Below are 11,657 nucleotides of genomic sequence, written 5' to 3' on the forward strand. Positions count from 1 at the left end.
AATAAAATTATTCAAAGATCACTCCATAGTATCCCTAGGTAGTAGTTAGGTGACCGTGATGCTGCATTACCTAAGGCACTGAGTACCCTTGAATTTCAGGATCATTGGGATCCGGGGAAGCAGGTGGTGCAAAAGGGTCCGTGCAGAAGCTGCGGCTGGGCGTCTACGGTCTACCGGCGCGCTGCGCAGGGCGTCAAATCTTTGGTGGGCCGAGCTTGACCTCATCGCGAGGAGCACAAAGCTCCATCCACCACATCCCAGCTTCGATTTCCATTTCTTTCTTCGCAAACCAAAGCCAAACCACCAAAAGAAAATCTCCCCTCTACTCGCGCGCGCACCGCAACGTCGATGCTCACGACAACCCGAATTTAATCAACACTCTTCGCCAAGGCCTCGCAAATATGCTGACGCCCACGAGCACCTTCGCCCTCCGCCTCGCCGGCCAGGGCGCCGCCCGCGCATCGATTGCCTCTTCCATCGCCCGCACCACCGCATGCCCGTACTCGACCGCCTCCATGAAGCAGCACCAAGCCTCTGCCCGCCCAATTGGCCTCGCCTCGACAGCCGGCCCCATCGCCCGAACCAGCGCCGCCTTTGCCGCATCCCCCTCGTCCTCCATCGTCGCCCGCGTCGTCCGCCAACCCTGCTCCCACCGCTGCAACGCTACCGCTACCGCCTCCGCTGCGGCGCAACAAAAGTCCGCCCCTACGCCGGGGGACAGGTTGGACTGGGAGACCTTCTTCCAGCTGCGCAAGTCCCGTAGAAGGTGGCAACTTGGCTTCAGCGTCATTTCCGGGCTGGGATCCTTTGTTGGCGGTGCTGGCATCTTGGCTACTGGCATTGCGGACCCGCTGGTGACACAGATTCCTCTGGATCCTTTCATTACGATGGGTCTTATGACGATGGGCTTCGGTGCTCTTGGATGGCTTATTGGACCTAGCGTTGGTTCTCTGGTGTTCTACACGCTGAACAAGAGGTGGAAGACTCAGATGACGGTGGTAAGTGGTCCTCGCTGTGTTCTGGAAGACAATGACTGTGGCTAACGTGAATTTCGGCTACAGAAGGAGAAGGAATTCTTCGCCCGCATCAAAAAGAACCGTGTTGACCCCTCTGTCTCCTCTGTTGGTAACCCTGGTATGTACACCCCATCAATATGCCACGCTCCCACGTGCTAATCTCTACTAGTCCCCGATTTCTACGGCGAGAAAATCTCAAGCGTCAAGGGCTACCGCCAATGGCTCAAGGACCAGCGAGCCTTCAACAAGAAGCGTGTCAGCTTCGTGTAGAGTACTACCCCAACGACCAACCACCACGGCTCTCTGCCGAGGACAGTTTCTTTAGGATTAATCAGGATCGTGGCTAGCGGGCGAAGGCAGCCCTCCTCTCTTTGTAGCAATAGGGGTATCGCGTAGGAAAAGTATGTATCATGACGACCCAGCCCCCCTCGTCAGAACAAATTCAACTTTTTTATATCCAAATCTTTTCTCTCCCGTCGCCCCGCCCTGCTCCATCTCAGGTGAAAGGCAACGTGGGGTCCACGTCTCTCTTCCACGCCCGCATGCCACCGTCAATGTCTCCAATGAATCTTTTGCCGTTGTTATCCAGCGCTAGATCTTTCAAACGCTTCGCTGCAAGCTGTGAGTCGTTGCCGACCCTGCAAACAAGGTAAATGGGCGAGTCCTCGGGGAAATCCGACGGCAGCCACCCAGGTTGAGGCTTAACGCCCTCGCTTGACGGCTGCGTCTCCTTCATGAACTTTGCAATCGGTACGCTGACAGCGCCATCGATGCTACAAATGTCAAAGTTCTCGCGCTCTCGAACGTCCAGCAAAAGATGCCGGCCTCCTTCCTCCTTGGACACACGCTCGTACTCGGTCGCAGAGATACGCTCCTCGGGTGCAAGAACACTAACCGGCGCAGCAACACCGCAAAACGATACATAGTCCAGCGATCCCGATCGCAGAGTCTCGAGAGAAAGCGTCGACGCCGCAGAGCAAGCGAAGCAATCCTTCCTCCGGCCCCGCATACGAACAGACCTAAACTGCCCCGACGTCGCCGCGCCCGAGAAGATGAGAAGCGAAGGCGTAGCCGCAGTCGCGCTCTTGTCGGTGACATCGGGATCGACCGCGCCTAAGGCAACGAGCTTGATCGCCTCGAGAGCCTGCAGGACGCCCATGACGCCTACCACGGGCCCGAGGATGCCGCCCTCGCCGCAGCTGACGACGCTGTCGGGCGGCGGCGGCTTGGGGAAGACGCAGCGGTAGCAGGGTCCTCCGCCTTCCAGGGTACCCTGCGGCGCGGCGGGGGAGTTGAGGATGATGAGCTGGCCGTCTGTGCGGAAGGCCGAGGCGGAGACGAGGGGTTTCTGGAGGAGGACGCAGATGTCGGAGATGAGGTAGCGGGAGGTTGGGTGGTCGGTGCAGTCGAGGACGAGGTCGTATTGGGAGACGATTTCTTCGGCATTGGTTGGGGTAAGGTGTGTTTTGTGTGGATGGTATGTTACTAGTGGGTTGAGACTGAGAGCGTGATGTGAGCTTTGTGGAGATGTGGTCAAAGGTAGGGGGTGTTATTTGCGTACCCCTTGAGATATGTGATTGCGCTTTCGACCTTTGAGATTCCGACTCTGTCAGTCGAATGTGCGACTTGGCGGTGGAGGTTGGAGACTTCGACGACGTCGCCGTCGACGAGGCCGACAGTGCCGGCCCCTGCTCCGGAGATATAGGCCGCTGCGGGGCATCCCAGACCCCCGGCGCCGATGATGAGGATCTTGGACTTTTTCAGTCTTATTTGACCTAGTCATTTTTAGTGAGATGGACGTTCAAATCACGAGTTTTGTAGTCGAAACCTACCTCTGACGCCTACATGGGGTATGATGAGCTGTCGTCCATATCTCTCATAATCCTCGGGTTGCAGGGGCCATTTCCAGGGTTGAGATGCTGATGCTGTTGCTTCCTCTTGCGCCTCTTTCTCTGCGGTGGCCAGCTGTTCCTTGAGATTTCTAAGATCGCGCTCCGCTTCTGCGACTTTGCGTCGCAGCTCTTCGACTTTGCCCATAATTGCGTCAGTCTGCGCGGTCTGCGGTGTAAGTGAGAATCGATGACTCCCCAAGCGCGGAATTTGTGAGCGGCGGTGCGGACCTGTATAAAATGTCGGAGGTTCCGCCCCCGATCTCCGACCCCGCGATTCTAGAAGACCCACATCTCTTTCTTTTCGGCCCCACCACGAATTTTTGAAGCTTTGGGTCAGGTCAAGTACGTCCTCAAACTTCAGTACTTTGCATCCTACTTTGACCCAGATCCGACTTTCAACTCGAGCCTTCTCAACCATACAACTCTCCAGAACCTTCAATACACAGATCACTCAAGATGGTAATGCGATTTGATTCCCCTCCCTCGCCGCTCCCCAAAACTAACGTCTCGAAGGCGCCCACAGCACCAACAAAAGCCCTCTCCGCCCGCGAAAAGCGCATGGCCCGCATCCGCGGCGACATCCACCCCCTCGCGCCGCACAAGACCCTCCGCCCCGAAGCCCAAGTCGACGACGGCTTCCTCACCAACAAAAAGGACAAGCGAACGATGAAACACAGCGCCTTCCTCAGCAAAGTCGCCAAGACGGCCCCCGGCAGCGGCAAGACCCTGAAGCGCCGGAGACCGAACAAGAAGCTCGTCGCGACCATGGAGTCGCTCGCCGACGCGCTGCCGGAGCTGGAGGAGGGCGCGCAGACGCTGGATCAGCTGCGCGAGGGCAAGGTTCGACATAAGAGTCTCAAGAGCAGGCCGGGCGCGCTGAAGAGGAAGGAGAAGGTTGTTAAGGCCGAGGTGGCGAGGTTTGGGGCTAGTATGGCGGCTTTGGCTTCCGTGCCGGCTGTTGCGAATACTAGCAGTGCTGGTGCTGGTGCTGGTGCGATGGCGGTTGAGGAGACGGGAGCGCAGGAGACGACGGCGAGTGCGACTTCGAGCCGGTGGGCTGCGCTGCGGAAGCACATTTCGAGCACGATGGAGCAGAACCCTGCTTTCAGCACATAAGGCTTGATCGTGGTATATTTACTACTATCACTGGCAGAGAGGGATTCCCGACGGACTTGATCAAGACAGCGGCTGAGAGCAGGGCGCACAGAAGCATGGAATCACGTCGACGACAGGTGGGCAGAGACTCCATGATGGTTTCGCGGCGCGCTTGGCGCTTACATCAATGATTAGACGATTTGTCTTTCGGAGGATTCCCGATATTGAAGAAATCGTCGTCACCAAGCGGAAAATGACGACGAAATTCCCCCTTGAGACGCAACGGAACTCCCATAGGGCCACATTTGTTGAACGAAAGGCTAGGAGTGGCACCCTAGACTGGGGATATATCAGAAGCCTGCAAACAGTCTCGATGGCGCCTGCATTATTATTTTATGATGGCCGCGATGGTATCCACGATGTTCATAGAGTTGTCAGGGCCGGGAAGCCTCTACATGATGCATACAGTGTCAGGTACACGTATGCCGGTATAGAGGATACACGAAGATGATGTGGCAGTTGAGCCGCAATTGGTCCATCAGTACCTTCCGATGGTCAGGCCGCAGACTGTGATCAGACTGAGAGCGTCTTGGGGGCACTGGAACGGCATCAAATAGGATGGGCAGTACGAGGAACCGAAGAGGTCCCAATAAGTAGCCAGGGAGGATAGACCCCTAAGGCACCCTGTTGATGGAAATTGTGTCTACATCAAAAGAGATATCAAGCATGAATTTGACGTGCTTCTTGGGTTTGCCTGATGAATGACATGCGTTGAATATTCCGTTTGTCACCATGTGCATTGTTTACTCTGGCAGGGATACCGGCCTAGCGTTTCAAAGATAGCAAATCAGAAAATATCCCAACGACGATCTTATGAGCCGACGTCATTCTGCCCAACGTCAAGGGTGCAGACGCGTTGTAATGAGATATTCCGTGTGGTCAAAATTAAAGAAAAGTAAACAAACAGATCGTCAGACTAAGGTGCGCAGGGTATCTCCAACGGTCTGGAGTGGTCCATAGGGGCGTTTTGTGGACTTCTTGGCAGGTTTGACGAAGGGGTGATGTCAGCCGTAGTCCAGGCATGGCGGCGTTGGACAACTTCATCGCCAATCAGTTGTTTTCTGGGCGCATAGCTTGCTCTTTCTGCACAAGATTCTAGCAGTTTGGGTAGTGCGTTTGTGAAGTTCTTCATGGTCTTCGTTTGGGGTAAGGCCTGCATGTGTGGCCTTTCCTCGTCATATTATGCGGTCGGCAACAGCGATCTACAGGAGGGGAAGGCTCGTTTGCCTAGACTCAACGTCACAAGGAAGGAACTGTGCAGCTGAGCAGGCAACAACTGCACCTTCTCATTCTTGAGCCGCTCCTTCTCATTCAGTCTGTGTCTCCTACAGTTGATATAAAGATCCACGAAGCTCTCCTCTTAGCCTCGAAGTGTCATTCCCACATCACACCCACGAACAATCACTTCCCATCTCAAGTCGAGACCACTACCACTTACACGGATCCCATACCGCAAATCATCATCATGGCCGACACTAACCCCGGAAACTTTGCCAACCGGTATGTTTCTCAGTACCCTCCACCAGCGTCTATATATCTCTTGATTCTTGAGTCATTGCTAACGGAACAAAGTCCCACTGAGGAGGTTCGCGAGATCGCAGCCAAGGGCGGTCATGCCAGCCACGGTGGTGGCATCCCACAGGAAGTCCCGAGCGGCAACACGAACCCTGGTAACTTTGCAAACCGGTATGCTCTTCCTTCCGTGAGATATACTCCTTTTTGAGATCACATGTCTGACAATCTTCAACAGCCCCACGGAGGAGGTTCGCGAGATTGCGGCCAAGGGAGGTCACGCCAGCCACGGCGGCGGAATCGAGGCCGAGACCCACTCGGCCACCGGCAACACCAACCCCGGCAACTTTGCCAACCGGTAAGCTGGCTTCATATTCCATAAATTTCCCTACAATGCCCCTGTCCCTTCATCTATCAAGCTTGACTCAAACCTATGGTTCGCACATGCTTCCCTCGGGCGGGACGATCACTAACGCGACCGCAGGCCCAAGGAGGAGGTTCAAGAGATCGCAGCCAAGGGCGGGCACGCAAGCCACACGGGCGGTTTCGCCAGCATGGACGCCGACAAGCTGCGCGAGGTTGCTTCCGAGGGCGGCAAGGCGTCGTCCGGCTCGTTTGAGCCCGGCTCAGAGAGGGCGCGCGAGGCGGGACGCAAGGGAGGTCTCGCGGGTGGATCGGACTGAGGTGTTTGGTTTGGCAAGGTAGCAGCACTCAGAGCTCTATTCCCACGGCTATTTGAGCGCAACGACACAGGACAATACCTAGGACGAAGCAACGATTGTACGATATCCGGAACACAAAGGCATGGAACATGAGACATGATTGATGGGCTGGAAAGATAGGATTGCCTCCACAACAGGGTCTACCCTGAGGAAATACCACAATTGAGATTCCAGGATTCAAGACACCTGACCAACGACATTGCTGAGCTCCCATTGCATTGCCCTGTCAAGCGTTTCGTCCCACTTCCGGGCCGTGAGCGGATGGCTCCGAGGTTTTGCGTGCTTTCGGCGCATCCCTTTTCTCTCTGTCTCTCTCGGACCCCCACCATGTCAATCCCGGACGGTCGAAGAAGGTGGCAGGGTGATGCAGAAACGCACGATTTTCAAAGTCAATTGTTCGAGACCGCCTTCGGCATCTTCTCAACAAGATTGAGCCTACCTACCTTGTTCCAGTATGAGTGTGCTGTGAGTACCTTGCAGAGATGCATTGAGCCCTCCTTTCGAGAACTGAATCGACCCTTTGGCTAGGTAATTCTCCAGCGGCACCCCATATCCACCCACCAGCCCTGCGGGTGGGTTGCTTGGGCTGGTTGATAAACTTGGCGCTCTGGATCGGGGGTCCTGGGGAGGAGCAAGCCACGTTCGGCAGAAACCGATGCAAGTGACGAGCGTTTTCCTTTCCTCATCCCCCGCCTGCGCTTTTTCACCTCTTGCTAGGTACTGCGGATTGAGGGTCCACCACACCGGTGATGGACTTGGCTTCGTCACTGAAGCCGCGAGCGTTTTCGTGCGACTCGATCCATCGGCGTAAGCAAGGTACCTACTTTAACGCAGACGTACTTCCCCCAAGGTGCTAAAGATGTTGGGCACCGCGATGGCTAGGCGAAGAAAGTATCGAGCGGCTTGTTCTAGTCCCAGGCGGGAATGGCTAGACCCGGTTGATGACATTGGGTGCCTTTTTTTTGTTTTTCCCTTTTCGTCCAAAAAGGGTTTGCGGCGGGAAGTGCGCCAGGTGGGTGGTATCGCAGATTCAGCAGCATCATGATGCCGCAGCGCGGTGACGTAGACGAGGTGAAACTTGGCTGCCCTTTTTCTTCTCTGTCGCTCATTTTGTTCGGTGCCTTTGGAACCCCCTCCAGTATCTCGTTTTGAATTAAGATCACGAGGAGATGGAGAGATGATCCAGTTAGAGACTCATCACTAAGCAATCATTTCACCTCCAATTTACTTTACTTTATTCCATAATCATAACAGTGAGGGGGGAGAGGGAGGGTCTGTAAGTGAGACTTGATTGTGAGAGAAAAGGTTTTTTTCTCAGTTAGAGGCTCAGCCATGGCTTCCCCCCTCTTCTCTCTCGAATGGTGACTCCTCCCTTCGCCGTCTCAATTCATTTGTCACAAGCAAACAAGCAGAGGGGATGTTTCTTTGGTGGGAATCGAAAACAGAATCGGGATGCAGCGGCACTACGTAGAGTTTCTCCATGCCTACTCCAGATCTCGGGGCCCTTTCCTTTTTCTCCTCGCGTACCTTACCTTGATTGCAGTGGCATCCTGCCCATCCCTGTCTTTTAGGTAAGTAGGTAGGTACTGAGGTAAGGTAAGGTAAGGTAGGTCTTGCAGATGATCGGCCATCGAGACTAGCACGTTTCGTTTTTTGTTCCCTTGGGACGCATGTTAAAGTCGTGTGTTTCCCCCCTCGCTCACGCTGCCGTGCAAGTGGTATGGTCTTTTTGCAGCAAACACTTTTTCTGACTCCTTGCTATCCCCCTTCCCGCCGACTGTACTGTGCAGCTTCTACATCCTCACTCAAAAACACCTTTTGCGAGGATTTCCCGATACCCTCGAGTCCCTAGTACTTCCTCGGACTTGGCCTGTGCTTCACCTTTAAACGATGGCCGCGGCAGTTGCTGTTCAACCAGCAGCAGGTGTACCGCATACGGGTATCAGCCGGTTGAGCAATTCAAGGTATGATGAGAACTTTCTTCCTCTATCTCTCACCTTCATATTCTCGGGCCTATCCTGTCTGCCTGCTTGTTCAAATGAGAACACGGGGGGACCATCATCGTCGTCATCCCTTGGGTTCTGGAGGGTGCGCCGGAGGCACCATGGGAAAGTGGAGACGCTCTTCCGAATCAGGTTAAGCCCGGGATAGTGGCCCTAGCTCCTCGGCTCCCCCACAAGTGTGGCTTGTCGGCACCCCGTCACCTCGTCACCTCGCATTTTTCGTCTCTTTTTCCCCCCCATCATAGTGCTGCGCCACTTCTGGGCCACGTCTCCCCCCGTCGTCATTCGTCGTTCAAGCCTCATCTTCTGGTTCTCGGAGACTCAGAGAGAGTCAGCACCTCTGTGTACTGCACACACTGCCCGCTGCATGCACGGCACCAGCCCAACTCCAGTGCACCTAAGGTACCCAGCCAGCCCAGTCAGCCCCGTTCATCGTCTTTTCTCCCCGTTCGCTTCCCCACCGTCGTCCACAGCGAACCTACGCTCCGCTCCGTCTGCAACCTATGACCAGGAGGATCCTGAAGTTTCCCACCGCCCACGCAGAAACAACAGAGACCCTCGTCCCTTCCCCCCCGCTCATCAATCCCGAGCGAGAAAAAAAAAGCAAAAAAGAGCGGATGCGAAAAAGGGCCCTGAATTATTTTTTTGATTTCATTTCTTAGCCTTGGCTAATTATCCCCCCTCGTCTTCCGTTCTCTCTTCCTACTCTCCTCCCAATTGATCCTATTCTCGGAACCCTTTTCTCTCCGTTCTGGTTCACAATCTTCTTTCTATCCGTACTCTGTACCGGTTCCTCAAGTTCACTACCACACACACCCGTCAACCTACGTACCTACTTCACCTACCTTACCCCAAAGTCACTCTTGGAAAAGATCGTCGCTCTTCTCGAACCGAACCAAAGCATCCCCCCTCTGACGCAACTCCCCGCGAACAACAGCCGCTTCTTACCTTTCCGCTCCTCTCGCAACCGACAACCATCGCCGCCCCGAGCGATCAACTCCTCCCGCTCCGGCTCGACCTCGACGACATCTTCGATATCCTCTATCGCATCGGCCTCAGCAGTATCACCACCAGCATCCCTTCAGCTTTCCCCCTCGACCTCCCCGACGAGCAGCACAAAGTCCGGCCACAAATCGGAGTCGCGCCTGAGTATGCCTTTCAGGAAGATGGCCCGTCACTTTGGTGACACTGTAAGATTTTTCTTCTTGCAACCTCCTGCTCCTTTCCGTCTTTGTCTTTAGACCTGGCCTAGCTTGCTCTCGCCTCGCCTCGCCATCGCCGCCGCTGCCACAGCACTGGGAGGTGCGACCTGATGAGGTCACAGTCTTTCATCATCTCCTGCATTCCAGGTCGGACGACAGCCGCGGATGGGCAAGCACATGCCCTTCTCGTCTCGTCGCTGCTGGTCCCAGGTGCGGTCGGTGGTGAGGCTGGCAACGGCGGGGTAGTATGAGAGGGGCGGCCGTCCTGTTTCAGCGCAAGCGCCAGTGAACTGACCCGAATCGCGTCCTAGCTCTCCCCGCAGCAACCTTACTTGTCGTGTAAGTCGCACTCCTCCTTGCTCCCAATGGTGTACCGCACCTCCTGCGATGTTATCCTACCATCCCCTGATGATGATGGCCCCGGCTGACAGCCTCTTTTCGACGATGCAGATCACGATATTCTCCGTGCGTAAACCCTCTGATGGATGCCAAGGTGCCGGGACCCTACCGAGTCCGCAGGTTCCGGCCACTTGAACCTCCGATCTAGCTCACGAGAACATTCTGGGCTTACTGGTCTTGATTGCAGTCACCTACGAAGACATCAAGTCGCTCAAGAACGACTGGTTGACAGATAACGTACGGCACACCTCCCACCCTGCGCTTGCTCCTACCTCGCTAACAATTGCACAGAACATTGCTTTCTGGGAAGAGTGAGTTCCCATCACTTGCAATTTGACGATAACCACCTATTCCGAACCCCCCTAACAACCGATGACTGCAGATGGCTGGAACGCGAAGTCCTCCCCAAGTACCCTCAAGCCCGCATCATCCTCCTTCGGCCCTCAATGACCTTCCTCCTCATGAAGGAGCCCGACATGCGCCAGATCCGCTCCGCCCTCCCTGACTTCTCCAAAGTAACACACATCTTCCTCCCCATCAACGACGCCCGCAACGTCGCCCAGGCTGAGGGCGGCTCCCACTGGTCCTTGCTGCTCGTCAGCGCCATCGACGGCGTCGCCTTCCACTACGACTCCCTCGGCGGCGCAAACTACGCAGAGGGCCGTCTCGCCACCCACAAGATGTCCGAGATCCTCGGCCGGCCACTCCGCTATCTCAACCTCGACGACTCTCCCCAGCAGGAGAACGGCAGCGACTGCGGCGTGTTTGTGTGTATCCTGATGCGCCACCTGCTCATCAAGCGTCTCCTCAGCGCCAACGCTCGCGAAAAGGTCAGCATGAGCATGGCCAATAAGCTGATTGACAGCCACGGCGGACGTAAAGAGATGCTCAAGATTATCGAGAGCTTGCGCAAGGAAGGCGAGCGGAGGAGATCGTAAGCGCTAATCCCTCATGTTACCCCCTCTACTGAATTTGGCCTTTTGTCTTTTTGGTCTCTGCGGCATGTGGATGATGGCAGTACTATCATCCTCCTTACCGTACCTGTACTCCCTCATCTTTGAAGCGTCAAAACCGTAAACTTGTCTTGAGGGTTCCCTGACACCCCCTTCTTTCAAAAAGGAGAAGCGCATCACCGTACTCGTCAAAGACGCCGCCACGGATCGAGTAGTCAACCATAGGCAACCCTTCCTAGCTTACCTTTACAACCCTCGATCCAACGAACGACAACGAGACCGTGATTCAGCACAATCACAGCCTTGTCGACGACTTTATTTAAATGTTTCGGTATACGATATCCACGAACGCATGCACAAGTGTATTTTATTTCAACGACATGAGGAAGGAGACAGGGGGAATGTAAGCATCTTGCGGGGGAAGATGGGAGCGACAAGCGGAACCGCGTCTCCCAGCACACGTCCGTGAGACCCCCATCGAATCGAATCCAAACGCCGAAATACGAAGCGACGATTCTGCGGCGACGATTCTGCAACGACTAGAGATAGCGGGCAAGATGGAGGCACTGTGAGATGATGGGCGTAGAAGGGCCAACGCTGCGGGCTATTCTGGCGGGGGCCACATTGGAGTAGAAAGGTCAAGACGGGATGGGCCGTAGTAGAGGAGGAAGAGAGGGGTCCCAAATCAAAGACAATGCAAAGGCGAGGCGTTTTGGCGTGCCAAGTTCGAATGATTAGCCAGGAGAGATACATTTGATCTTATTTGGTTTTTGGTGGATTATAGGCATTACGTACTTGAACAA

At 55.0% G+C, this 11,657-nt stretch overlaps 5 protein-coding genes across 5 annotated transcripts; 4 read left to right on the top strand and 1 right to left on the bottom strand.

The window, feature by feature from the left end:
- Nucleotides 1–246: 246 nt before the first annotated feature.
- On the top strand, nt 247–1,998 carry HER10_EVM0001986 (uncharacterized protein). Its single transcript, XM_035471717.1, has 3 exons — nt 247–998; nt 1,062–1,134; nt 1,186–1,998. Exons 1-3 carry the CDS (start codon nt 402–404, stop codon nt 1,284–1,286), a joined length of 771 nt encoding a protein of 256 aa, XP_035330463.1. The 5' UTR covers nt 247–401; the 3' UTR covers nt 1,287–1,998.
- Nucleotides 1,513–3,053, bottom strand: HER10_EVM0010455 (ThiF family protein; the record flags this gene model as incomplete). The annotated part of the gene is made up of 3 exons (XM_035479914.1): nt 1,513–2,515; nt 2,578–2,791; nt 2,849–3,053. The coding sequence occupies 3 exons, from the start codon at nt 3,051–3,053 to the stop codon at nt 1,513–1,515; spliced, it is 1,422 nt and encodes a 473-aa protein (XP_035330945.1).
- Nucleotides 3,054–3,287: 234 nt separating this feature from the next.
- On the top strand, nt 3,288–4,684 carry HER10_EVM0003948 (uncharacterized protein). Its single transcript, XM_035473609.1, has 2 exons — nt 3,288–3,367; nt 3,422–4,684. Exons 1-2 carry the CDS (start codon nt 3,365–3,367, stop codon nt 4,022–4,024), a joined length of 606 nt encoding a protein of 201 aa, XP_035330577.1. The 5' UTR covers nt 3,288–3,364; the 3' UTR covers nt 4,025–4,684.
- A 446-nt stretch (nt 4,685–5,130) lies between these two features.
- HER10_EVM0004886 (stress-induced bacterial acidophilic repeat domain-containing protein) lies at nt 5,131–6,348 on the top strand. Its single transcript, XM_035474514.1, has 4 exons — nt 5,131–5,563; nt 5,636–5,749; nt 5,814–5,933; nt 6,060–6,348. Exons 1-4 carry the CDS (start codon nt 5,529–5,531, stop codon nt 6,256–6,258), a joined length of 468 nt encoding a protein of 155 aa, XP_035330629.1. The 5' UTR covers nt 5,131–5,528; the 3' UTR covers nt 6,259–6,348.
- A 2,399-nt stretch (nt 6,349–8,747) lies between these two features.
- Nucleotides 8,748–11,600, top strand: HER10_EVM0005073 (Ulp1 protease family protein). Its single transcript, XM_035474698.1, has 7 exons — nt 8,748–9,490; nt 9,814–9,841; nt 9,953–9,967; nt 10,089–10,138; nt 10,193–10,212; nt 10,284–10,835; nt 11,021–11,600. The coding sequence occupies exons 1-7, from the start codon at nt 9,452–9,454 to the stop codon at nt 11,067–11,069; spliced, it is 753 nt and encodes a 250-aa protein (XP_035330640.1). The 5' UTR covers nt 8,748–9,451; the 3' UTR covers nt 11,070–11,600.
- The last annotated feature ends 57 nt before the right edge of the window (nt 11,601–11,657 follow it).

The sequence above is a fragment of the Colletotrichum scovillei genome (assembly GCF_011075155.1).
Source record: "Colletotrichum scovillei strain TJNH1 chromosome Unknown Contig00008, whole genome shotgun sequence".
In the NCBI taxonomy this organism is placed as follows: Eukaryota; Fungi; Ascomycota; class Sordariomycetes; order Glomerellales; family Glomerellaceae; genus Colletotrichum; species Colletotrichum scovillei.

Bases quoted from the DNA above. Each gene is read 5' to 3' on its own strand.
- HER10_EVM0004886 (XM_035474514.1), top strand. From the start codon at position 5,529: ATGGCCGACACTAACCCCGGAAACTTTGCCAACCG. The intron at 5,564-5,635 runs GTATGTTTCTCA...AACGGAACAAAG, and splicing joins CCCGGAAACTTTGCCAACCG to TCCCACTGAGGAGGTTCGCG. The intron at 5,750-5,813 runs GTATGCTCTTCC...AATCTTCAACAG, and splicing joins CCTGGTAACTTTGCAAACCG to CCCCACGGAGGAGGTTCGCG.
- HER10_EVM0001986 (XM_035471717.1), top strand. From the start codon at position 402: ATGCTGACGCCCACGAGCACCTTCGCCCTCCGCCTCGCCGGCCAGGGC. The intron at 999-1,061 runs GTAAGTGGTCCT...TTTCGGCTACAG, and splicing joins GGAAGACTCAGATGACGGTG to AAGGAGAAGGAATTCTTCGC. The intron at 1,135-1,185 runs GTATGTACACCC...AATCTCTACTAG, and splicing joins CTCCTCTGTTGGTAACCCTG to TCCCCGATTTCTACGGCGAG.
- HER10_EVM0005073 (XM_035474698.1), top strand. From the start codon at position 9,452: ATGCCTTTCAGGAAGATGGCCCGTCACTTTGGTGACACT. The intron at 10,139-10,192 runs GTACGGCACACC...ACAATTGCACAG, and splicing joins ACGACTGGTTGACAGATAAC to AACATTGCTTTCTGGGAAGA. The intron at 10,213-10,283 runs GTGAGTTCCCAT...CGATGACTGCAG, and splicing joins AACATTGCTTTCTGGGAAGA to ATGGCTGGAACGCGAAGTCC.